This window comes from Miniopterus schreibersii, assembly GCF_964146895.1.
Source record: "Miniopterus schreibersii genome assembly, chromosome: X".
NCBI lineage: Eukaryota > Metazoa > Chordata > Mammalia > Chiroptera > Miniopteridae > Miniopterus > Miniopterus schreibersii.
The window spans coordinates 19,229,302-19,253,881 of record NC_138104.1 but is presented as its reverse complement, the minus strand read 5'-3'; the positions used below and the strand labels follow the sequence as shown (position 1 = coordinate 19,253,881).

The following is a 24,580-nucleotide window of genomic DNA, read 5'->3' as shown; positions in this document are numbered from 1 at the left end:
GGAAAATGAAGTTTACACTCTGTTGTTGAGAAACAATCTTGAAATAAGACTTGCAGATCAAGTGGTTAGACAAATATTTGTGAGTTGTTGATAAAAAAATAATCTTTTATTGGGGAAGATTATTTTCTTTGACCAAGTTTGAGGATCTGTGTGGAGGAAGCAGGTGAACTGAATCAAATAGGATGGTGGATGTGCCAGCCCAACTGTCCTCACATCCACTTATATAACTACAGGCAGGAGTTTATAATTAAATTGCTAAGTTTTTGTGGCAAGATTTTAAATGCTGTGGGTGTTGAAGAAAAGAGCAGAGCTGGAGTCATTGGGAAATATGGTTTGGGAGAGGATGAGCCTTCTGCTGAACTTTGAAGGTTGAGTAGAATTTGGATGGGGAGAGAAGAAAAAGAAAGGGGGAGAGCATTATAAATGTGAGAGGCAGATGCACACAGAAGGGGGTTCTTACTATGAGAGAGGGAAAGAAAGAGGGACGGGATGAAACAAAAGGTACTAAGTGTTGTTGAAAGGTAAAGTTGGTTAGATGTGACTAGTGGGACCATTCTAGAGGACCTTGAAATAGCAGGCAGAGATTAGATTATCTTTTAGGCATAACTGATTACAGCTTTCTAAAAGGGGACTGACATGATCAAAATAGTTGTAGGTACTAGTTGTGGGTTATTTTTTTTTTTAATATTTTTTAATGATTTCAGAGAGAAGAAGGGAGAGGGAAAGAGAGAAGCATCAATGATGAGAGAGTCACTGATCGGCTGCCTCCTGCACACCCCCTACTGGGGATCGAGCCCCACAACCCGGGCATGTGCCCTGACCGGGAATCTAACCATGACCTCTTGGTTCTTGGGTCAACACTTAACCACTGAGCCACACCGGTGGGGCAAGTTGTGGGTTATTTTTAATTCAAGTAATACTTACTGTGAATGCACTATGTCCATGCATTATACCAAGTCCTGTGGTGAATACAGAGATGAGTAAGCTGTATTTTTACTTTAATAAAGTTTATAGTCTTGTTGGTATTAAGTTCACTCAGTAAGTCTTTGTTGAGGAGACTATATAGCATTAATGCTTGAGAATACCGACTTTGGTGTCAGGCAGACCTGTGTTTGAGTCCTGGCTCTACCTCTCCCTTTCTGTGTGACTTTATGTAAGTTATCCACATTCTCTAAACCTGTTTACTCTTCTGTAAGATGGGAATGACAATATCACCTGGTTCATAGAGGTTTTCTGAAAAGTGACGTGAATAATCTGTATAATGCATTTAGTAGAGTCCATGTAAGTAATAAGCCCTCTATAGATGTGAGCTGCTATCATATAAACTTACAATGATATGTTATTATGTTCTCTTAATTATTATTATTACCTACTCTGGAGATAGTGTGATAGGGGCTGGGAATATGAGGATGAATGGGATGTGATGCCGTCCATCAAAGAACTTTGTATAATAGCATTAAATGCTATCCTTGCAGTGACTGTATTTTCCCATTCAAAAATTGGTGCATATGGTGTGAAAGTAAAACAAGATGTTTAAAATTAGAGCTGTCTGAAAGAATCCAGCACTGGCTGAAATAGAAGAAAACACACAGTTCTGTGAGAGTAATGGGAAGAGAGAATTTGTGTGTCAGATGGGATAGTCTGAAGAGAATTCCTTAAAGATGCTTTTGAAGAGTGGATAGGAGATGGGTGGAGAACATTCCACAGAGGAGGACTGGAGGTGAGAAAATACATGGCCTGCTTGGGGAATGGGGTATCTTTATATAGAGTATGATTAAAGGGTGTGGTGCAGTGTATGTAATAGGAAGTAACATTGGAAAGATAGGCAGGTATCAATATAGAAAAGTGTAGGGCCTTGAATGTTTGGCTTCAGAGTTGGGGCTTTCTTTGGTTTGGAATATATCATAGACCCGCCCTTCAGGAAGTTAGCAGTGTAAGCATTACTTTGGAGGGGGACAAGACGAGAGAGAGAGAGAGAGAGAGAGAGAGAGAGAGAGAGAGAGAAAGAGAGAGAGAGAGAGAGAGAGAGAGATTGATTAGCTAAATGGTTTTTGGAGTAGGCCAGGCTTGAGATGATAAAAAGGTATGATGGAAGAGTCAAGAATGCTTAGTGATTTACTTCACCCTTCCCTCTGTTTCTTGTGACCAAACTTCAGTCCCAAATTTGTAAACCTGGAGACTGAGGAAAGTGGGGAAGTTGAAAAGGAGACTTGAGTTAGCAGGAGAGGTCATTGAAAGGAGGGGAAATAACGTAGCAATAAGTTCAATTGTAGACACTCACACTTTCCTGACTAGACTCCCCCTCACTGAACTTCTCCCTTGGCCAGAGGGTCAAGTCCACATTTTGACTGTAACCCTTCTAAATTGGTCCCTGACCTTCTGCTCCAGGGGCGTCTTTCACAAACCCTCACACAATGCTCCAAATACATTTTTTTTAAATTATGCTTTTATTGATTTAAGAGAGAGAGTAAGGGGGAGAGAGAACATCAATGTGAGAAACATCAATGGGCTGCCTACTGCACAACCCCCACTAAGGATTGAGCCCACGACCTGGGCCTGGGCCCTGAAGGGGAATCCAACCGGCCACCTGGGCCGCCATTCAACCAACTGAGCCACACTGGCCAGAGCAACCACACTATCTTTCTCCAGCTCTAGAATATCATCTCTATCTCTGTAACTAGAATGTCTTTAGAGTGATAGCTGTCTGAAGTATTCCTACTTATAAGATCAAGTTCAAAAGTTACCTGCTCTGGAAAACCTTTCCTGATACCAAACACTCAGTAAATATGACTATAATAGCACGATAGCACTAATATTATGTCTTTGTTTTTCCATCTGTTTCCCCCACTAGACAGTAAGCTCCCTGAGAAAAGGGCACTGTGGGTCCTAATTCTCTTTATCTGCAACACCTAACACTGCCTGGTACGTACTAAGCCTTCAATTAAGGCTTGACTATAAATAAATAAGCGGGTGAATATGGTAGACATTCTAGCTGAAATCTTCTAAAGTCATTCAGAAACAGGACTGGAGCTTGAGCAATCATAGTAAGAGCAGGTGAGCTGTAGCTCAGAGTGTTGCACGCCCATCTGACCTGGAGACTAGTGCTGTTGACTTGCCTAACTAGGGAGGAGGCAGGGTGGCAGTTTCTGTTGGTACAAGTAGGTATGTGAAGTGTGGGTGTTCCAAGCCCTGCCTGTTTTGAATGGAGGAAGGGGAGAAATACACACCTTTTTTGTTGACCACTGTTGAACTCTTCACACATAGCAGTGACTATGATGTTTTTTCTTTTATAGTGAAATAATGTATTCTTCCATGTTTTGTCCACTCTTCTTTGCTCTCTTCATGGTAGGAGCTTAAGTACGTGTTGCCAGATCTCTGATTTAAGTAACAGCCTTGCTTTCCTAGTTCTATTTACCTGTCATACTAATGGCTGGGATAGTCTGTGGTGAATATATCCCCTGCTATTTTCTTTTAGTTGCCTTTCAATTTCAAGACAAAAAAATAAAGATCAGCCTGGCCGGGCGTGACTCAGCGGTTGAGCATCGACCTGAGATCAAGGCAATCAGGGTTCGATTCCCGGTCAGCACACATGCCCATGGTTGTGGGCTCCACCTCAGTCGGGGGCCTGCAGGAGGCAGCTGATCAATGACTCTCTCATTGTTGATGTTCCTATATCTCTCCCTTCCTCTCTCTGGAATCAATAAAGACATGTTTTTTAAAAAATTAAAATAAAGTTCATTATCAACTCTTGATTATCCAGGGATGAGTTTCCCAACGTAGGAGCCCGCCCCCCCCCCCCCCCCGCCGGCCCCACGTGGTACCGAATGACACAGATTAGTAAACAGATTGTTCTGTCAGCTGCAATTCCTAAAGTGAAACACCTTAGGGGGTGAAGACTGGCACCCCCTCCTCATCCTCGGCAAGTACCTTTCAGAATTTGAGTAATAGTTTCAGGTACTTATTTGCAGGTACACCTTTCTCAACAAAGATTCGCGTTGAGGGTTAAGTGTAGTCAAATGAGCCACTGGAGTGGTTTCATTAATTGCCGCATTGTTAGTCAAACTCCGTAATTAGAGATGACTTCATAGGCATAAGATTCCTCTATGGGTGACGCCCTGAATTCAGACCCTGTTGTACTCACCATATCCTTTTATGAAAAAAACAAACAAGGTTTTGTTTGCTTTTGTTTTATTCCCTTATTTGAAAATCTCTTTTCCTGCGCCTCAGATGTTGAGGGAGAGGGAGAGGGAGAGGGAGAGGGAGAGGGAGAGGGAGAGGGAGAGGGAGAGGGAGAGGGAGAGGGAGAGGGAGAGGGAGAGGGAGAGGGAGAGGGAGAGGGAGAGGGAGAGGGAGGGAGAGGGAGAGGGAGAGGGAGAGGGAGAGGGAGAGGGAGAGGGAGAGGGAGAGGGAGAGGGAGAGGGAGAGGGAGAGGGAGAGGAGAGGGAGAGGGAGAGGGAGAGGGAGAGGGAGAGGGAGAGGGGGGAGGGTTTGCTTTTTCCCTGTGTAGAGAAGGCGGGCTTAGGAGCTAGAGACACATCAAAGTGCTTTGCAGATGAGAGAATTCTGAAAAATGCAGAGACCCTGGGAGCTTTTAGTTGATTAGTATTTCATTTGGTAAATTTAAATGGAGGGAAAATATATACATATTTTTAAATATCAGCTCTGTCTCTGTATGGGTCTCTCTCTGTCCATGTAAAGTGCACTTTGTAGGAAGACAGAGGGGGGAAGTCAGACTTTCTATTTGCCTGTAAATCACATACTGTGAATTTGAGGTTGAACTTTTTTATTCAGCAAGTACTTTTTACTTCTTCACAAATTACAAGGATTGTGACAATATTGACAAGCTGTGTACTAGTTTTAAAAGTGGTCCTGAAATATTTAAAGTAAAATTTGTATATTTTACTATCTCCTAGCCGCTCTTCAAGTTGAGTTTAGAAACGCCTGATGAAGGAGCCAAATTGATTCATGGGTAAAAAGTAGCTGACAGGTTTTCTTTAGGCCCATCCTTCTTAAATTACTTTCACTAAAGGCTTATAATTTTTATATATGAAAGTATGTTATACTCTGTAGTCAATAATTTTATAGGGCAGATGAGATAACTTTTCATATATCCCATTTAAAAGGTTCTTAGTAGAACTTATGCCTCATACAGGGTGGGGCAAAAGTAGGTTTACAGTTGTTCAACTGGAAAGTGATACAACAATAAATAATAATACAAGAATAAACTCTGATTCACGTACTCAACTGTAAACCTACTTTTGCACCACCCTGTATTTATATAACCTCTCACAATTACTTAGGCATCCTTTTAGTCCTCATTTTCTTTCATTAAAGATTTGAAGTTGCTGTATAATACTTTATAGTTTACAATGTGCCTTCACATGTCATCTTTAATCTTCACGATGACCCTGGGGAAGTTGGTGTTATTTATCACTACTTTCAAATGAGGAAACTGCGGCTCAGAGAAATTAAATAAATTTGCTCCTGGACACACTGATGGGAAATAGCAATGCCAGGGCCCTAGTTGATGTTTTCTGATTCCACAACCAACGGACATACTACGTCCTTGGATGAGTAACAACAGCTTTCTCCAGGGGCTCAAGATTGAATGAAGCCCGGCCGGGAGTGGCTCAGCGGTTGAGCGTCGACCTAGGATCCAGGCGACCAGGGTTCAATTCCCAGTCAGGGCACATGCCCGGGTTGCGGGCTGCAGCCGATCAATGGTTCTCTCATCACTGATGTTTCTATCTCTCTCTCTCCCTCTCCCTTCCTCGCTCTGAAATCAATAAAGATATATTAAAAAATAAATAAAAGTTTTTTAAAAAAAAGATTGAATGAAGTATCTAATGGGCAGTAATCATGTCAAACCCTCTGTCTTGCTTCTAAAGCCCCACTCTGGGATGCTTTAGTTGCTTTGAGAAGAAAAGGCCCATGAATAGCAACAGAGCTTTTATAATTTTAATTTGTAAGGTTTTAATTTTTTAAAATCTGTTGATGCTACCTACCTGGCAGTCTTTCCTAAATTATTTAAATGTGCTGTTTTCTCTTAAGATAGTACTTAGTTGCCCAGTTCCCTTGAAGATACCATCAAGTACCTATGAGTAGTCTTAAGGACAAAGCCTTTATTTTTTTATTCATAGTGGGGGGGGGGGGTCTAAATTAAATAGTTAATTTAGAACCTGATTTTTATCAACTAAAGCATCCATTTGACTTAGTATTTTTTTAATTTTAGCTCACATACTTACTTCAGAGGAGCATTTATTTACTTTTAAATAATTATAAATAAATGAAATTGAGTATATTTAAGTGCAAGACTTCTAGATTAAACTATTCTGTTATTCTGGACCAAACTTGGAAATGTCGTTTGGGGAATAGATACATGTTCCAACTCTTCTTTTTATTCTTACTCAAGTATGCCTCCTAATGTCTCCTGTAGATGAAAAATCTGAGTTACGGATATAAAAGAGGCACTTTAGGCTTTCTTTAAGACAATTCGACAAGAATAAGAAATTAGAAAACTCGAAAGCCTATTTCTGGGTTTTTTAATGCTGCGATGTATTAATATATTTTTAAGTATATGGGTGCCTTCAAATCATTTCCATGAGATCTAAGTATTTCCTAATTGTGTAAGGGAGATCAAAAGTATTGCTTTCCTGGCCTACATGGGTAGGAACTAACAATCCTTACAGTTTCCAGGGCCTCTTTCTTTCTGTATCTTTTTTTCCCCCCACTAGGTCTTTTTCTTTTTCTTTTTTTAATTTATTGATTTTTAGAGAGCGAGGGGAAGAGGAGAGGGAGAGAGAGAGAAACAGAAGTGGGCATCAATTTGTTGTTCCACCTATCCATGCACTCATTGGTTGATTCCTGTGTGCATCCTGACCACATACGAACCCCAACCTTGGCGTATGGGGACACTCCAACCAACTAAGCTAACTGGCCAGGGCTCCTTCTGTATCTTTTATTGACACCACTAATTCATTTTGTGTTGAATTACAGTTATTTACATGTTCGCCTTCCTTAGATTGTAAATACCTTGAGGGTGGGAAGTAGGAATCTGACAGATGCCCAAAATACTGGTAAAACTGTGTGAGAATAGAGGTGTATGTGTGTTGGGAGATGTATGAAGAGGACGGAAAGAGACTTCTGCCCCGTTCAACCCTGCTGCCTGCAAAGGGGAGAAGTGGAAGGATTTAGTCAGAACCCGCTGGTCAGCAGGAATGAAGGGTGGGGCAGGCAAGGCTATGTCCAGGACCGTCTTTGTCTAATTTTCTTCTGTGTGGAAGTGATGTGGTAGTATGAAAATAAAATCAAACATCTTTTTTTTTAACTCACATACTTGATATTATTCCTGATTCACAAACCACCCAAACTGGAAAGGACCTTTAGAGATAAAGGAGGGTCCACATGTTTTGGATTTTCTGAGGCAGTCTCACTTTCAGACTTTCTGTGCCATTGTTCTATATGCTGTAATCCATGGAGATGTGTAATAATTCTGCATTGAAAACATGATTGCTTAAATATGCATAAAGAAAAATGGAATAAATCCTACATAGTATTTTTGTAATCAGAAGTGTTGAACATCATGACTAAAATATAGAATACTATTAAAAAGTACTAACATTGGCTTGCAGCTTACTTATGAAAAATTGCTTTTTACACTTAATCTTTAAAGTGCCTGACTTCATATCTAACTGGAGATCTTTCTTTACCTTATAGATACTGAGGCCACTCTGAAAAGTGTTTTTACCCAGTTTATCGACTGAGGAGTTATCAGTACATCTTAACATCACAGGTAAGAAAAGTTTGTGAACTAGTAAGTTCTGTTTTATGTTCTTTCAAAGTCTGTTTTGATTTGATTTTTTTTTAAATCAGCCACTATAAATGTGTATAGCATGATGGTGGAAACTGAGCTAATAGTATAATATGGTAATTTTAAAACATCCCAGGAATTTGAGAAACCTGGGTTTGAATTCCAGTTCTGTGGTCCCTCCGAGCCTAAGTTATCTAATAAGAAAAAAAAGGAAGTAAGTATATTTACCTCATAAGGCTGTTGTGAAGATTCAGGGAATGAACATGAATATGGAGTTATCTAATGTAGTGCTTGGTACATAGTTGTTGAATGGGTGAATTTAATACAGTGCTATTTTATTGAGTGCCTTACTATATACCTGGGACTGTGACGAGTCCCAGAAATAACAACTATGGCTGTGAAAAGACAGATGTGGCCCAGCTCTCTCTTGAGAGCTTCTCTCTACTGAGTATTAGGCTTAATGTCAAAAAGATGAGTTGTGAGTAGTTTTTTTTAACTTTTAATAAAAATGTCTGAAAGGGATAAATATAAGATCTCAGATTTGTATTTTGTACTGTATAGTTTGTGAAATTTAACACATAGAATACTTATTTGAAAAGGCAACACATTTAGGGCAGTGAAACTATTTGATGCTTTACTGGTGGATATATGTCATTGGGTAGTATTTGTCAAAACCCAGAGAATGTGCAACACCAGGGCTTCGGGTGATTATGATGTGTTAATGTAGCTTGTAACAAATGTACCACTCAGGTGCAGGGTGTTGACAATGGAAGAGACTTGTGTGTGAGGGCAAGGGGCTACATGGGGACTGAACTCTATTTTGTGTTCAATTTTGCTGTGAATCTAAAACTCTTCTAAAAAGTAAAGTACTTAAAAAGATTAAAAGGGGAAAAAAGGCAAAAAAGCAACACACAATTGTTTTCATTTCCTTGCTTCTAAAAATTGTTACTAGGGCCCAGCCGGGCGTGGCTCAGCGGTTGAGCATCTACCTAGGATCCAGGTGATCAGGGTTCGATTCCCGGTCAGGGCACAAGCCCGGGTTGTGGGCTCGATCAATGACTCTCTCATCATTGATGTTTCTATCTCTCTCTCTCCCTCTCCTTTCCTCTCTCTGAAATCAATAAAAGATATATTTTTTTTTAAAAAATTGTTACTAGGTTTGTGTTTGGGGATTAACCATTGTGATACAGACCTCCTTTCTGTATTGCAGTTTTTCTGCAAAGAACCAGATCATCCATATTGTGAGCCAAGAGGCAAAATCAAGAATATTATATTACTTTTATCAAGCATATAACATATTATTTCCACAAAATTTTACTGATGAAATCTAAAATATAATAATAATTGAGTACTTTTTTTTCTTCTTCTAGTAATTCAGGTCTACTTGATGAAAAGAATTGAATCTGTGGGGGATTACATTTGACTTAATTGGGCTTCAAAATTAATGTGCTTTATCATCAAAATTGACTGCAAATGTTTATGTTTATCTATAAAACCATACTTAGCCCAGATTTAGCCCACAGGCCATAGTTTGCCAACCACTGCTCTATTGATGAAATAGGTAAAACAGAGCCAAATTGGAAAGGGTGTAAACTCAAATGCTGTAGTGTGCATAAAGATAAGTTTATTAGCACACACTTGTGTATTTCTATATCAAAGCCAAATGTAATTTGTTTTAATTGATTCCTCCTTTAATGGTAGTGACTGGTAGGTGTTAGTGTGCTATTTAAAAAATCAGTGTTTTCACAGTGAATGATTTTAAAGTAGTTTGATGGGAAAAAATGGTAACTATGAAGTGAAGGACGTGTTAACTAACCCTACTGTGGTAATCATTGCACAATATATGCATATATCAAATCATCAAGTTGTACACCTTAAACTTACACAATATTCTATGCCAATTATATCTCAATAAAACTGGAAAATGGAAATAAACAGTAAGATAAATTAAAAATAAATGGATTGTTGGAAAAGCTTTATTTTACATGAATGGTCATATAATTTTGACTTTTAGTTTTGGCACATATAACTAAGAATTTCTATTATATATCTCTTTCAGGAAATTATTTTTTAAGTAACTTTTGGTAAATGATGACTTCTCATTTGTTTGTTTTCTTTATTTTGGCTGTAGTTACTAATATGGGAACCTATTCAGATGGTATTGGTTTTCTGTTTAAAGTATTCCTAAGATGAGAATTTTATAGGAGTGCTTATAATATATTTATCACAAAAAGTTTTTAAAGTCTGAAACCTTTTGGGTTTCTCTTTAGATCTTCTTTAATTGGATGAGATGGCTACCACTCAGATTTCCAAAGATGAGCTTGATGAACTCAAAGAGGCCTTTGCAAAAGTTGGTAAGTATTTTTTGTAGTGTAACTATAGTAACGCAATCTTTATTTGGCCCTAATCAAAGCTATTTCTCTAAAAACTTTTATGAATTGTTAATTACAAACCTCAGGGCAAGATAGTTAAAATCGATGGGATCAAGTTTTAAAAGGTACACTTAAACTTATTATTTCTAATTATGTCTATATCTATCTAATATGGTCAAAGGTTTTTGATTCAGGGTCCCAGTCCTTAGCTGGGGCTGCTGGGGCTCCTGAAATTTTTAGACAAATTTTGTGGTGTTATCATATTTGGTGAATAATTTTTCTGAGGAGAAGATTTGCAGCTTTTACTATATTCTCAAAGAGATGTGTGACCCCTGAAAATGCTAAGAATCATTAAATGCTGCTTTACCTTTCCCTAAGTAGCTTGGCTTTATTGTTTTTCTTCAGTGCCTTTGCATAATGCAGACTGTTCTACCTGCACATTCAAATATAGCATCAGTATAGAATGGGAAGGCACAGCATTGCCATTTGGTTTATCCTTTAACCTCATATAGCAAGTCTTAGAATTTTGCAGCTATGGAAGCAGTTTATAGTATTTACATTCCAAATTTCAGTGCTCAGGTCAAGTCAGTAGAGATAATGAGAAAACGATAAGAACTGATTATTGATGAGTTGACAAGTTTGATATCTCCTTGATTAAAGGCTATAGATTTAGATTATAATGATTTTGTTATTTAAATCAGAATCTAGTCTTTGACCTATGTTAAAAATCCCATTAGTGAAAAGTGAGAACATGTACATACTTATTCCCATACATTTTTTAAAAATATATTTTTATTGATTTCAGAGAGAGGAAAGGAGAGGGAGAGAGATTTAGAAACATCAATGATGAGAGAGTCATTGATCAGCTGCCTCCTGCATGCCCCCGACTGGGGATGTGCCCTGACCAGGAATCGAACCTATTGCCTGGATCCTAGGTCGACGCTCAACCACTGAGCCACACCCGGCTGGGCCCCATACATTTTTAATCACCATTTCCTATGAAGGCTTTCATTGGCAATGGCATGCCTTGGGAAGAATAAAGAGCACCAGCCAGAGTGACCATTCATAATCCCATCAGAATTCTAACTAGAAAAAAACCAGCAGATGAATTCTGTAGAAATTGCCGTATGATTGTTTTAGGATTACATTTCCTTTGAACCTTCTGTTTTATTTAAATTCATCTTTCAGTGTTGGGGACAGCCTAATTTGTTTCTTTATGAATAGAATTTTGGGGTAGAGACCATTACTTATTACTGCTATTTTTTGTTGTTAATCTTCACCTGAGGATATTTTTTCCATTGCTTTTCAGAGAGAGCAAAAAGGAGGGAGGGGGGGGGGAGAGAGAAGGAGAGGGAGAGAGAGAGAGAGAGAGAGAAAGAGAGAGAAAGAGAGAGAGAGAGAGAAACATCGATGTGAGAGACACATCGACTGATTGCCTCCCATCACATCCCAACCAGGGGCAGGGAGTGAACCCAGGTGCATGCCCTTGACCTAGAACTCGAGACCCTACAGTGTGAGGGCTGACACTCTAACCACTGAGCAACACCAGCCAGGGCTTACTACTGTTTTTTAATCTTCAAGGCCTTGCTTCCTCAAGTAAATGTTTATTGTTGAATACAGGCCTTGTTCTCATGTGCAGGATCTTGGAAAAATCTGTGTAACATTTTTTAAAACTTAAGGTAATTCAAATATGTTTTCTTGATGGGACCGGAATACTTTTATCAGTAAAAGAGCTTAATTGTTCCTTGAAAGCTTAACAATATAAAGAGGGTTGAGCAATTACCTCCATGGAGGAAACAGGGTTAATTGCACTGAGGGATTAATTAGAGTTTGGACTACAAGAAAGGCTCATTGTTGAAACTGCTGTCTTATTTTAAATCATACATCTTGGAGGATTTAGGGTTGGCAAACGGCTTCCCAAGGGCAGGAGATTGGATCACATGACTTATTGGAGTCCCTACCAGGCGTATATTCCTAATGTATGCAGACTCTTATTACTCTATATGCTGGATTTAGGAATTCTGGAGACCAAAATTTCTTCCTGTTTTGCATTTTATTATTTTGTATTCTCCCCCTCAGTATCTAGCGCAGTGTTACACACATGTTAGGTTCTCAATAAATATTTAATTGATTGAGTCCCAAGGAATTATATATAGTCTTTTCATGTACTGGGACTTTGTCATTATCAACTATAAACTCCAAAGGGCCTTCGTTATGAAGATTTTCATCATGGTGGAATTTATTACTAAAGGTTTTGGCCATTACATTATAGCACATAAAATTTATATATTTTTTTCAGCATACTAAAGGCTTATGTGTAGTCTTTTAGAAAAGTGTTTCAAGATCCAGCTGAATCTTTTAATTTTCTTTTAAAATCTTTGTAGTTTTTATTGTTAGTGACGGAGCCCTCAGGCAGCTGTCAAAGGTGTTATGGAAATCCTCTTATTTTTTTCCCCATTTGTTTTTTTAAAAAATATATGTTTTTTAATTGATCATTTTAAAGAAAGAGGAAGGCAGAGAGAGAGACATCAATGTGAGAGAGAAACATCAATTGGTCACCTCCTGTACCACAACCTGGGCATGTGCCATGACAGGGAATCGAACCTCCTCAGTGCACAGGACGATGCCTAACCAACTGAGCCACACTGGCCAAGGCCAGGGAAACTTGATGTCAAAACAAGCTCCATAACTTAATTTCCTGTTAAGGACAATTCTTATTTTGGGAGGAGTGAGGACAACTTGATCTCAGTTCAATTGTGACAAAATATGGAAATCATTATATGATTTTTCCCTTCTATTAACAAAAATAGCCTTGATTTTTCTCTTTAGAAATTCAGCAAAATCATAGTGTGGGAGAAAATCTCTGTCATTATTACCACTAATCATACGTTTTGTTCAATCAATTAATAGTGCTTTGAAACTTTCTTTACTAGCAATAAATGGAGTATTAGGATTTAAAGTTCTCCTTTCACTCACTTTCTGCACCTGCTTAGCGTTAAGCTCTAAGCAGTATATTTTCATTTAATTGTTTTAATTTTCTCAACATTTGTTTCCAGTATTTCCCACTGGGATAGCAGAAGCCTTGGCTCTCATTTTTTCCCTACTTCCTAATGTTTCTGTTTTAATGTAAACACTGCATAAGTTCTTCCTAAAGAAGAATAAATAAAACATCCAGAACATTGACTCTTTTTCTGGTGTACTATATAAAATAGTGTTTGTTAAATTTAAACTTTTGAAGGTGAATTACAGGGACTGAATTAAGGATTATACTAATGAGGAAAGATGGTTTTCTCCAACTAGAACATGCCTTTTACATTCTGATCTTGTTATGGAAGCTAGAGGTCATTTGGATGATCACTTGTAATAAAGATAAATGCTAGTAATGTAAGTCTTTTCAGATAGGCCTTTAGTCCTGCAAACACTTACATCTGGCTTTGTCCTCTCCTAAGCAATCACTACTGTGCTTTTTTTTTTTTTAAACATGAATTCAGCAGTTTTGAAATAAAATAATAACGGGATTTCTTAAATGACTAGGAATGGAATGGGTATATTCCTTGGAGGTTGCCCACCAAACTAAGCCAAAAAATGTTGGTTATGGTGATTGTAGCTGTACCAGATTTTCTCATCTCAGGAAGATGAGTTGTTTCAAATTACTTGATATTCTCTAGTATATAAAAACCACATCAGGTGATGCCACAAAAAGCATGGGGGTTTAGTTAGTTTTACTTTTAGTATTCAATAAAACTACACCAGTGCATATTTGTTTAATTAAGACTTAAAAAATAAAAAGTATAGCCCAGCCAAAAAATAAACAAGCACACCAGCACTCGTTCACTGCCATCTGATTAATTATGGATAGACTATTAGAAATGGAGGCCTTGGAATAGTTTGAAAAACCATGTTTTGATGACAGAGTGGAAGATGGAATAAAAGTGTGTGGGTGTGTGGGGGGAGAGCAGGAGCACACATGTGTGTGAGAATGTGTTCATGAGAGCATGTGTGTAGCTGTGTCTGCATTTTTCAGGTGGGAGAAAGGCAGCAAGTGGAAAACGATGGTCCTACTGCTGGAAATTTTGAGTTGAAAACTAATTGCCAGACAACATTTTCGATTGCCTGGTCTCGCTGTCTAACCCTGTTCAGCCTTCAGCTTTACTTGACCTCCACCTTCGGGGATCCACTATTAGTATGAAATCTTAGGTAGCGACCTTCATTCTACCCTTAGCTGGGACCCATTAAACTGCCCCATATATTTGCTAAAACGAGCTACCTCGAAAGGTATAAGCTGGAAAAGGCAAAACTCGTGTTCAGCTAAGCATCTGGAGATGTTTAGCAGCTGCCTTTTCTAAAGTTTTAATGCCAATGAAAGCTTGATTTTACTGCTTAGATCTTAGGATGGAATATAATCTAAATTCTTCTGCACAAGTTTTTTGGCCGAGTATTTTAAATCAGTATATTGTGTGCTTTCATGGACATTCAAGGTCGTGTGTCTATGTTGTATGTGTGTAAATCCATTATTGCATTCCTTTTGTCTTTTTTAGTGCAAAAATTGTGTGGAATATATTGGTTAAACTAAATGAAACTTTTAAACCCAGCTTTTCTGAAAGGAAGTGCATCTGTACTTGATTGGTTTTCTTCTTTAAGTCCTAATGAGCACTGTCCGGAGTGGGTTAGTAATGAGGTTGCATCTGTGTTGCAGATGAGGACACATATGCGACCTCTTTACAAAGAAAGAAAGATACTAGATTTAGACAGAGTCAAGGATGGTTAAAGCAACACACTCCCACACACACACATACAACCTGGGTTCAAAGGAAATCCCAGTCTTTCTTACTGTCAGATTTATAAGACCAAGTAGCGCCCCAAAAGATGTGTCTGAAATGATAGATTGCTCCACATACCACCTGGACATGGGCAGCGTAAAACAGCAGCTAAAATCAAAACCACTTGAATTCTGGCTCAGCTTTCTCCAGACAAGTACTTAAAATAGCTTAAATAACAGGATGCAAGGGGAGGGAAAACATTTCCTTTTAAGGATATGCATTCTTGGTGTGATTCAAACTTTTGCAGGAACATGGCTGCGTAATAAGTTTATTTACTTTAAGGTTACTTGGGGGAGGGTGTTGGGAGAGTTAACTGGCATTTAAAATAATACTTGGTAGAAGAGCATAATGAGGTTTCTTTTAAAACAGAATGCAGATGTGAGCCTACATGTGTCATGAGAAAGAGAGGAGACACAGAGAGAATCTGTCGTTATAAACAGTCGGTTCCTTCCTGATAATTCAGTAGCTGGTATGAAAGACGAGGCTCTCTGGTGCGGCACTGGGAGCCTCTTAGGGATTATTTTTTAAGTATAGTAATCTTTCTTTTAAAATAAGAGCACTTGATCAATTTATTGAAATTCAGCTCTACTCTCTGTGGGAACTTTGTTCAGTGAGTAGGTGGAGTTTCTTTTTTCCTGCCTCCCATTAAAGTCTTACCCATACTCTCCATATTTTCTGGACCAACAAGTTGAGATATGTGATTGAAGAAACATTGAGAATGCTCTAGGTCATATGATAGTATCTACTTTATCAGGCGATGAAATATATGTTGCTGAAACAGAAGTGTTCAAAATGCAGAACCTGTCCCACCCCATACCAATGTATAATTAAATGAGTCAGAAAGGGGTTCCAGAGCCCGGCCGGCATGGCTCAGTGGTTGAGCATCGACCTATGAACCAGAGGTCCTGGTTCGATTCCCAGTCAGGGTATGTGCCTGGGTTGCGGGTTCAATCCCCAGTTGGGGCCGTGCAGTAGGCAGCGGATCAATGACTCTCTCATCATTGATGTTTCTACCTCTCTCTCCCTCTCCCTTCCTCTCTCTGAAATCAATAAAGACATATTTAAAAAGAAAGAAAGGGGTTCCAGAGTACTTGCACATTTAATGAGAAAATCAAGAATGCCATTATGTCAGGAGGTTGTGATTTTAGTTTCCAGTCATTAAAACTGTTTTCAATGTAGGTCTGTGTATTTTGGTGAGTTTATTATTAAATTCTTACGTTTATGTCAAAATCAGGAAAGGAAAAGTTCACCGTCATACATAGTTTTGAGCTCCTGCCTAATAATGTCACTCATTAGATGCAGCTTTCTAAAATGCCACTATGCTATCTCACTTTCTGCCCTTTCAAAGCAGAGCATGTTACATCTCCCACATTGTTTAAGTGTGTGTGTGTGTGTGTGTGTGTGTGTGTGTGTGTGTGTGTGTGTGTGTGTCTGTTGGTTGGGGATTGGAAATAAAATTAGCATAAAACTCTTTAAAAATAATTGCACCCAATTTTGTCTTTCAAGTACTTTACCAGCTGGGAGATTTTGCAAAATTAATTGCAAACTGCCTTTTTAGATTCCTTCTGCCTTCTTATTGAAATTGTTTTCTTCAAAAGATATGATTTAGGAACTCTAAGCACACAATGTGATATGCAGATCATGTGTCATAGAAATGTACACTTGAAACCTATATAATCTTATCAACCAAAGTCACTCCAATAAATTTAATAAAAATAAATAAAATAAATAAAATCATTTAAATCCCCCTAAAAAAGAAAGGCTTGCAATAATTTACTGGACTAACACTAAAAATGTCTTTGATCCTATGGGCGCATAATGCAGTGTGCAGATGTTTTGTTGAGTTGTACACTCGAAATCTGTATGATTTTGCAAACCAATGTCACCCTAATAAATTCAGTTTTAAAAAGAATAAAATATGAACAGAAAATAATACCTTTGATCACAGGAAGTAGTAAAAGCTAGATCTGCTGATAAAATAAGGTAAAATAGAAAAATAGGTAAAACTTTAAAAATATGTAAAACTAACACATGTTCAATGATTGTTTTCCCATCTCAGCAAAGATATAGGATGTTCCAAGTGACTCAAAGTTTTGCAAGGATTTTAAAGCCATGGTTTCAAGTACAAGCCAGGATGTTCTTTCTGATTAATTTCTGCATCTGGTATTGAGCCCAGTGCTTGCCACCAAGTAGGTACTCAATTTGCTCTAGAGGTTCACTCATGCTAAACAAGTGCACATGGTCTCCCTTAATAAAGTCAAGCAGGTTTCCACATTTAGAACAAGAGAGGTCCTGACCTGACAACTATCACTGGTTGTCTACTTGGGTACTCCTCAGTGGGTGTGTTCACTTAGAAAACCAAATTACAGATCTGAAGGCTGCTGGGTGGGGACAGGATTAGAACAAAGTGAATGAGATTGAATGTTATTTAAGGGATATTTCTGTCGTTATGGTTTCCTGATGAAATTGCTGTTCAGTCTTGTAGTATTCTGGTTTGGGTTTTTTTTGGTTTTTTTTTTGGTCATTGTTGTTTAATTTTGTTTTTAAAATGCTCATTAGATTTGAGCATTCTTTTCCTGGTTAATACTTGAGACTCAATGATTCTACGGGAATAATTGTCCTTATTGCTTATTATATGCAAGGGACTGTGGTACATACTGCGGTGGGAATAAAAAGATTTAGAAGAATACCAAGGGAAGTGCAACCTAATAAAATTGTCATATAACGACAAATTCTTGTTCCTCCAACCCTCCCCACCTTTAAAATGTTCCTGTCAGTTACTAAAAGCATCTGTTATTACTACTCTTACTTCGAAATGGAGTTTCCACATGTGGTTATTTTATGTTAGTTATATTTTAGGGTGGCTACTTCCTGGCATCTTTTAATCACATCAGTGAGCTTCTAATTAATGCTCATGAGAGGTTATTTCAGAGCGATTCATGCAAGTGCTAGTTCTCCCCATTGCCTGCACCTCTATTGCGAATAAACTGCCAGATAAAATAGACTCTCAGAGCCTTGGTTTTCATGTAGCTTTGACTTCATTATAGTTCGCCAATATTTCTTTTTAAACATCTCTACCTTCTACTTTTATTATATCACTGAGAATACAGGAAGAGCAATTAAGTACCCATTATATGCTAGGTCTAAACTGGAGTCGATAACAAGATTAAATTATGTTCAGATATGTCATTTCAGAAGTCAGAGAAAAGTAGAATACATTTAAAAATATTTTTCTATCAGAAATTGCTGAAGTGGACAAAGTTTTGATAGTTGCAAGGAATAAGCTATCTCCTTCAATAAAAGTGTAAGGAAAATGAAGGGATATTTATTTAGATAATGAGGTATAGCAATTATCAGATTATTACTCTCTACTTGTTTTTAATATGTATTATGATTTTATCATTTTAAAAAGTGCATGCATGTGTGTGTGTGTGTGTGTGTGTGTGTGTGTGTGTGTGTGTGTGGTTTGTGAAGTCCTGTGTATATTGAATTTAGAATCAGAGTGTGTTAGAGCCAAAAAGGAACCTTAGAGATCATTTTATCCAAAGCACTCTTTTTCCTGATGAGAAAACTAAGACCTGGAGAGATAGATTGTGTAAATTCGTAGCCAAGATGAAATTCGATCCTGTATCACATTACTCCCAATGCGGTGTCCTTTCAGCTATGGTATGTACCTTTCACTGTGCCACACCAGCAGTGAGCTCAGTTTTAACTTTTTAAAGAAATGGGAGGAATAGATCAGTGTATGTGCGGGAGAAGGTGTATTGAAACCCATGAATTTCATTCATCAAAAGTGGCTAAAATCCTGCCACAGTGCCCTGTGGATTACTTTGTTCTTTTTAGTGACTGCAGATGTTGCTGGATTGATTTCTACATATAAGCACTTTACTAATAAAGTGTTTGATGTATAACCTTTGTATAAATTCAAATCAAAGAGAGAGAAGATGTGCCCTAGGGGAATTAAGTGTTTTACCTTGAAGGAAATGTGATTTTTAGAAGTGTTGAGTAATTTCAGAATGATGTTTTAAAAGCATAGAGATTTTAACTGATAGATTTTAAATGTAATCATCTATATTTAAGAATATTTGTTTGACTCTGAAGTATACTTCATTAAAACTAAACATAGAATTTCACCAGTTTTCAAAGCACTGGGGAATGGTTTCATATAGGATATTTAATATTTTAATAATTGGCAAAAAAATGGCCAATATGAATTACACTTAGATAATACTTAGACAAAGTCCAAAGTATGTTTCATGGCCTTTAAGAGGTTTTATGATCAGCTCCCCAACTTCATCTCTCACTTTCTCCTTTGCTTACTTTGCTCAAGTCATACTGGATCTTTTCTGTTTCCTAAACACACCAGACACTCTTCCACATCATATACTTTACATTTGCTGTTTCCTCTACCTGCAGTCTCTTCCCCCAGGTATTCACATGATGTGCTCCCTTACCTCACCTAAGTCTTCATTCAAATACAACTTCCTCAAAGTGGCAACCAAAAATTTCTCCAGAAGTTTCTGAATGTCCCCGGGGGGGGGGGGGGGGGACAGTGTGAAAATTAGCCCCAGGTCTAACCCTTTGCTTTATTTTTCTTTGAAGCACTTATACTACATCATATTTTATAGTTGTACCTCATGTTATATTTGCTTATTAGTTGTCATTGGAATGTGAGCTCTTTGACAGCAAGACTTTGTTTCCTTGGTTACAGTGTCTCCAATCCCAAGAACAGTATACCTGGTACAGAGTTTTTAAGTAATGTATCAAGTACATTAACTATTCACAAAACATTTTCATGAACAGTGCCATGATCATCTTGGGTCATTTCCCTATTCAGATTGTTTCCTTTTATTATAATTAAATTTGTATATGAAAATGACTGGGACATAAGGAATAAAAAGCACTGTTGAGCAGTAAGTATTTGAAATTGCTGGTGAAAGTCCAATTTTCTTTACCAAAAAAAAATGCTCAAGTGATCACAACCCTCAGTATATTAGCACTCTTTCCCTTTTAATTAACATTTGGTCATTGATCAGGTCTTTTTTTTTTTTCTTTTTTTTTTCATTTAACAGTTTCAGAGTACTCAGTACTCATCAGTACTGAGACACATACTCTGCTAAAACTCTAGCAGCACACACACACACACAAAGTTTTTTATAGTTATGTTAGACATTTGCATTACTCAGAACTGCAATTATTTTTATGAACTCTATATTGGTCTTGGACTAATGTTTATTTACATTAACTCTTAAGAAATTGGCACTGAAGATGGTTGCTTAATTTCAGGTGTGCTTTGTAATATAATCAACATTAATTCATAAAACTATCCTATTAGACTAATGGAAGAATAAGGGATGTAAAACATCCAGATAGCTATAGTAGAAATTATTTTATACCATGTCAGTGTTTTATTGGTGTTCAATGTATTAATTCTTTTAAAAAGTTCTATTAGTTTCATGATTTAATACTGATTTTTTTAAACAACTATGCTTTCTTAATATTTGGTTTGCTATTTTAAGCAAAGCTACTTACACACTGTTTAATATACAGGATACATGCTGTAAAAACCCTGCTCTTTCTGTTAAAATTTGCTTTTCCTTTTCAAACAGCCTTAGGTACCAAACAAGAAGAAAGGAAAAAAAAAAAATGTGTTTAGGCAAGATCGTGAACTGAGCCTCAAATGGACAAAAATAATAGGTTAATTTCTTTCTTCTAAAACTTTTTTCCTATTGTTTGCTCTTCCTTTTTACAAAGACCTCAACAGCAATGGATTCATCTGTGACTATGAACTTCACGAGCTTTTCAAAGAAGCTAATATGCCATTACCGGGATATAAAGTGAGAGAAATTATTCAAAAACTCATGCTGGATGGTGACAGAAATAAAGATGGAAAGATAAGTTTTGACGAATTTGTTTATGTAAGTATGTGGATCCACCATTTTTACAAGTAATGTTTGTTCTTTTGTCTAGTGGGAGCATAGAGTCCTGAGTACCATCTTGTTAATTTCCTAAATATATCATATTAGTACAGTTACAACCAATAAAATTTCTCTCATCCTATCCACTAAATTTAGTTAGTTCTTTTAGCCGTTAGAATATCTTCACACACAAAAAAAGAATTGAGTAAAAGAGCACTGACATAAAGATGTAACACCCTGCTCACTTTGTAAGGAGAACAGTCTCCTTTAGGGCTTCATTAAAGGACATTTTTCAAGGTGCTAAATAGCACCCTTGAAGTGCTCTTTCTCTCTCCCTCAGTGAACAGTGTGCTCCCAAATTTTAATGACACACCGTGACTCACAGTCTTGGAAGTTTCCTGAGTTGAACGTTCTGATTTAAAAGATGTTTGCTAGTCTTGCGGTAGTATTTAGCTGTGCCATTTTCTCTAGGATGATAATTTTGACAATTAAAAGTTAGAAGCATATCTTTTTAGTTCATTGGAAGAGGCATTTAAAATTCTTGTGTTCTTCTCTAGCATCATAAAATAATATTCTTCAGGGTTAGGGCCTGGTTTCTTAATGTTTTGACCCCCAAGCACCTGGTTGGTTGTTCTGTACTCAGTGCTTGGAGAGTGTGCATAAAGCACTCACTATTGAAGCCTAATAATTTTAGGTGCTGGCGAGCGAGGTCTAGATTTTCTGGACATGTGCCATTTTTCAGTCCACATTCACTGACAAAGTATTTGACACATACATTGGAGAATAACTGTTGCCTCTTCCCTCAATTAAGAAGACCCTTAAGAATATAGTTGATAATATTGTAATAATTATGTATAGTGCCAGATGGGTACTTGAATTATCAGGGGGGTCACTTTGTAAATTATATCATTGTCTGACTACTAGGCTGTACATCTGAAATCAATACAAAATAATATTGAATGCCAAGAAAAAGAACTCCCTTAAGATTTTGTTTTTACTTATTATTTAAAACCGAGTTTGACTGATCTAATTAGGCATTCCTTGCAGTATTTGCAAACAGCTAATCGGTGCCTCATATTTATCACAAACTTCCTAGCATTCCTATCCTCTTTTCTCATGGTTTCTTTTTGCCCCAAGACACCTGAAATGATAACATATACCCCATCAGTAACTGCAGCAACTGAAATGCTGCTATGTTCTCTCCAATTAGAATTAACTCCTTTTAAAAGCACCATAACAGTTCAAGAAGCAAATTACTGAGGAATGATGTCAACTCAGCTGATGGCATTTTGCGGGGAGGGGGCTTGGGGTTGTTACTGTTTTAAAAATGCAAACGTGTCATAATTCTAATGTTATAGTTCTTGTCATCTTTTTTTGAAATACTGATTTCCTCCCCACAGTTTTTGTCTCCAGTTATTGCCAAAGCCTTTTATTTTGAATTCTGTGTCCAATAGTAAGTTGCAGTTGACTTGCAATGTGAGCACTTGCATGTCTCTGCTGTATGACTCGCTCACCTTGTGACTGCATGTTTAATTGTGAATTTAAAGCAGCTTAAAGCAGTAGTTAGCTGTGTTTGGGTTTTTTAAATATAATTTGATGTTCAGAATTTTTGAATCTAGAAAGAACAGAATTAAATCATTAAGATTTGCAGTGCACCAATATTGTTAAGGATAAAATTATGAACGTATCTTTGAGAAAGATCTCAGGGAAACAATTTTGTACATTTTGAAATGTTGCAGATTTTGCACAGCTGTTTGTGACCTTTATGTGAGGAGGTGTGATTGCCTTATTATATCCTTAAAAACTAACACGCATAATAATTTTGGCTTCACCAGGGAATTTTTAAAGTAAAACATTAATGAGGACATTTTTGGATAAAATGTACATTTTAGAAGAGGAAGGAATCGATACATTTATACTGCATTTTTCAAATTAAAAAACAACAACCTGGGTTCCTGAAAAAGGAAGTAACTTACCCAACATTACACAGGGAATTAGTGGATCTTTTCAGTTACCTTCCTTCTATTCAAGAAATTTGAAATATGAAGGACAGTAAAAATAACCTGCCTGACGTTTCAGAATGACACCACCATGACTGTACTGAAAAAATGATGGGCGTTTAACCAAATGTCAGTTCACTCCCATCTGCTTTGTCAGCAATGAAACAGCTTACAAATTGTCATGTGAATAGATCTTAGTTATCTGAGAAAAAGAAAGTTATACCTGTCAGGTATTAACATAAGGAGATAGAAATAAACTTGTTGGCAGGCCAGTGTGGCTCAGTAGTTGAGCATCGACCTAGGATCCAGGAGATCTCGGTTTGATTCCCGGTCAGGGCACATGCTGGGGCTGCGGACTTGATCTCCAGTTGGGGGCTTGCAGGAGGCAGCCCATCAATGACTCATCATTGATGTTTCTATCTCTCCTCTCTGAAATCAATAAAAACATATTTTTTTAAAAAAAAAATGGAAATAAACTTGTTGCATGTTAGCATTTTGTTTTTCATTTAAATTGCTGTTATTACTAAATTTAGGCCTACATCAGATTCCTCCCACAAAAATAAAAATTTGAACCTGCTACTTTGAAAACAACCCTCTAACACTGGAAGCCAGTCAATTTTTTATTTTTATTTTTTTTTAATTCTTTCTGAAACATTTCCTTCTTAAGTTCTATGCTTCTGTATTTTTTTTATTATTATTCTGGGGGGGGGGGGTGGCCACTAGTTCTGTGCTGAGCTAGAAAGGAGGTGGAACTTTTGAAAGGAATAAGAAACATATATATTCCATAAAAGAGCCTGGAAAGATGTATAGAGAGTGAGCAGCGCACACTAGGAGTTTTTTCACACATGATAAAGCAAGTCCTTACTCTTTTTAGAGAGAACAACTCGGAACAGTGAGCTCATTAGTATCGCAATGGGCAGCTTTGAAAATATCCATTGAGAAGTCTCCAGCACAGTAGTTGGCCTTGTATTATGTCTGATTTCAGAGATTTTTTAAAAATTTATCTTTATTGTTGAAAGTATTACAGATTTGTGTCCTCCCTCAACCCCCTCTCCCATCGACCCCTTCACACCGGCCCCCCTTCCTGACCTTCCCCTCACTATTGTCTGTCCTTCAGCTATGCATATATGCATATAAATTCTTTGATTAACCTCTTCTCATCCCTCCCACCCCCCTGCCCTCTGAGGTTTGTCAGTCTGTTCCATGCTTCAATGTCCCTGGATCTTTTTTGTTTGTTAGTTTATTTTTTTCATTAGGTTCCACATATAAATGAGATCATGTGATACTTATGTTTCTCTGACTGGCTTTGTCATCCACTTGAGCAATTTCTTTTCTAAAGTAGCAAATAAAATGCAATTCTCATGTAGTGAATCAATTTAACAAATGCATAAATCTTATATTTAATTTTTTTAATCTAAAGAACAGAAGAAAATACTATAAAACTGAAATTTTGATTTGGCTGTGATAAGTTTTTTTAAATATTTAGAAAATGAAGGTCATGTAACTTTTCTAAGACAATTTAAATTAACTAATTTACTTGCAAGTTTGAATGTCATTCCTAAGCACCAGGAGTTTAACTAGGTGTTTAAGTAATTGCATCACAGTATTGTACAGTTTTCCTTTTATATTATTATTTGTATCATTTTCTCTTTATTACTCA

General features: G+C 37.3%; 1 protein-coding gene across 2 annotated transcripts in view; it reads left to right on the top strand.

Annotated features, from left to right (window-relative positions):
- Window positions 1–24,580, top strand: part of PLS3 (plastin 3) — an 80,097-nt gene that overhangs the window by 37,304 nt on the left and 18,213 nt on the right. For both annotated transcript variants that reach the window (XM_081125062.1, XM_081125063.1), the window contains exons 2-4: window positions 7,717–7,792; window positions 10,081–10,164; window positions 20,757–20,920. In XM_081125062.1, the coding sequence (XP_080981188.1) occupies window positions 10,101–10,164; window positions 20,757–20,920 (228 nt within the window). In that variant the 5' untranslated portion in view covers window positions 7,717–7,792; window positions 10,081–10,100. The remainder of the gene's footprint in view (window positions 1–7,716; window positions 7,793–10,080; window positions 10,165–20,756; window positions 20,921–24,580) is intronic.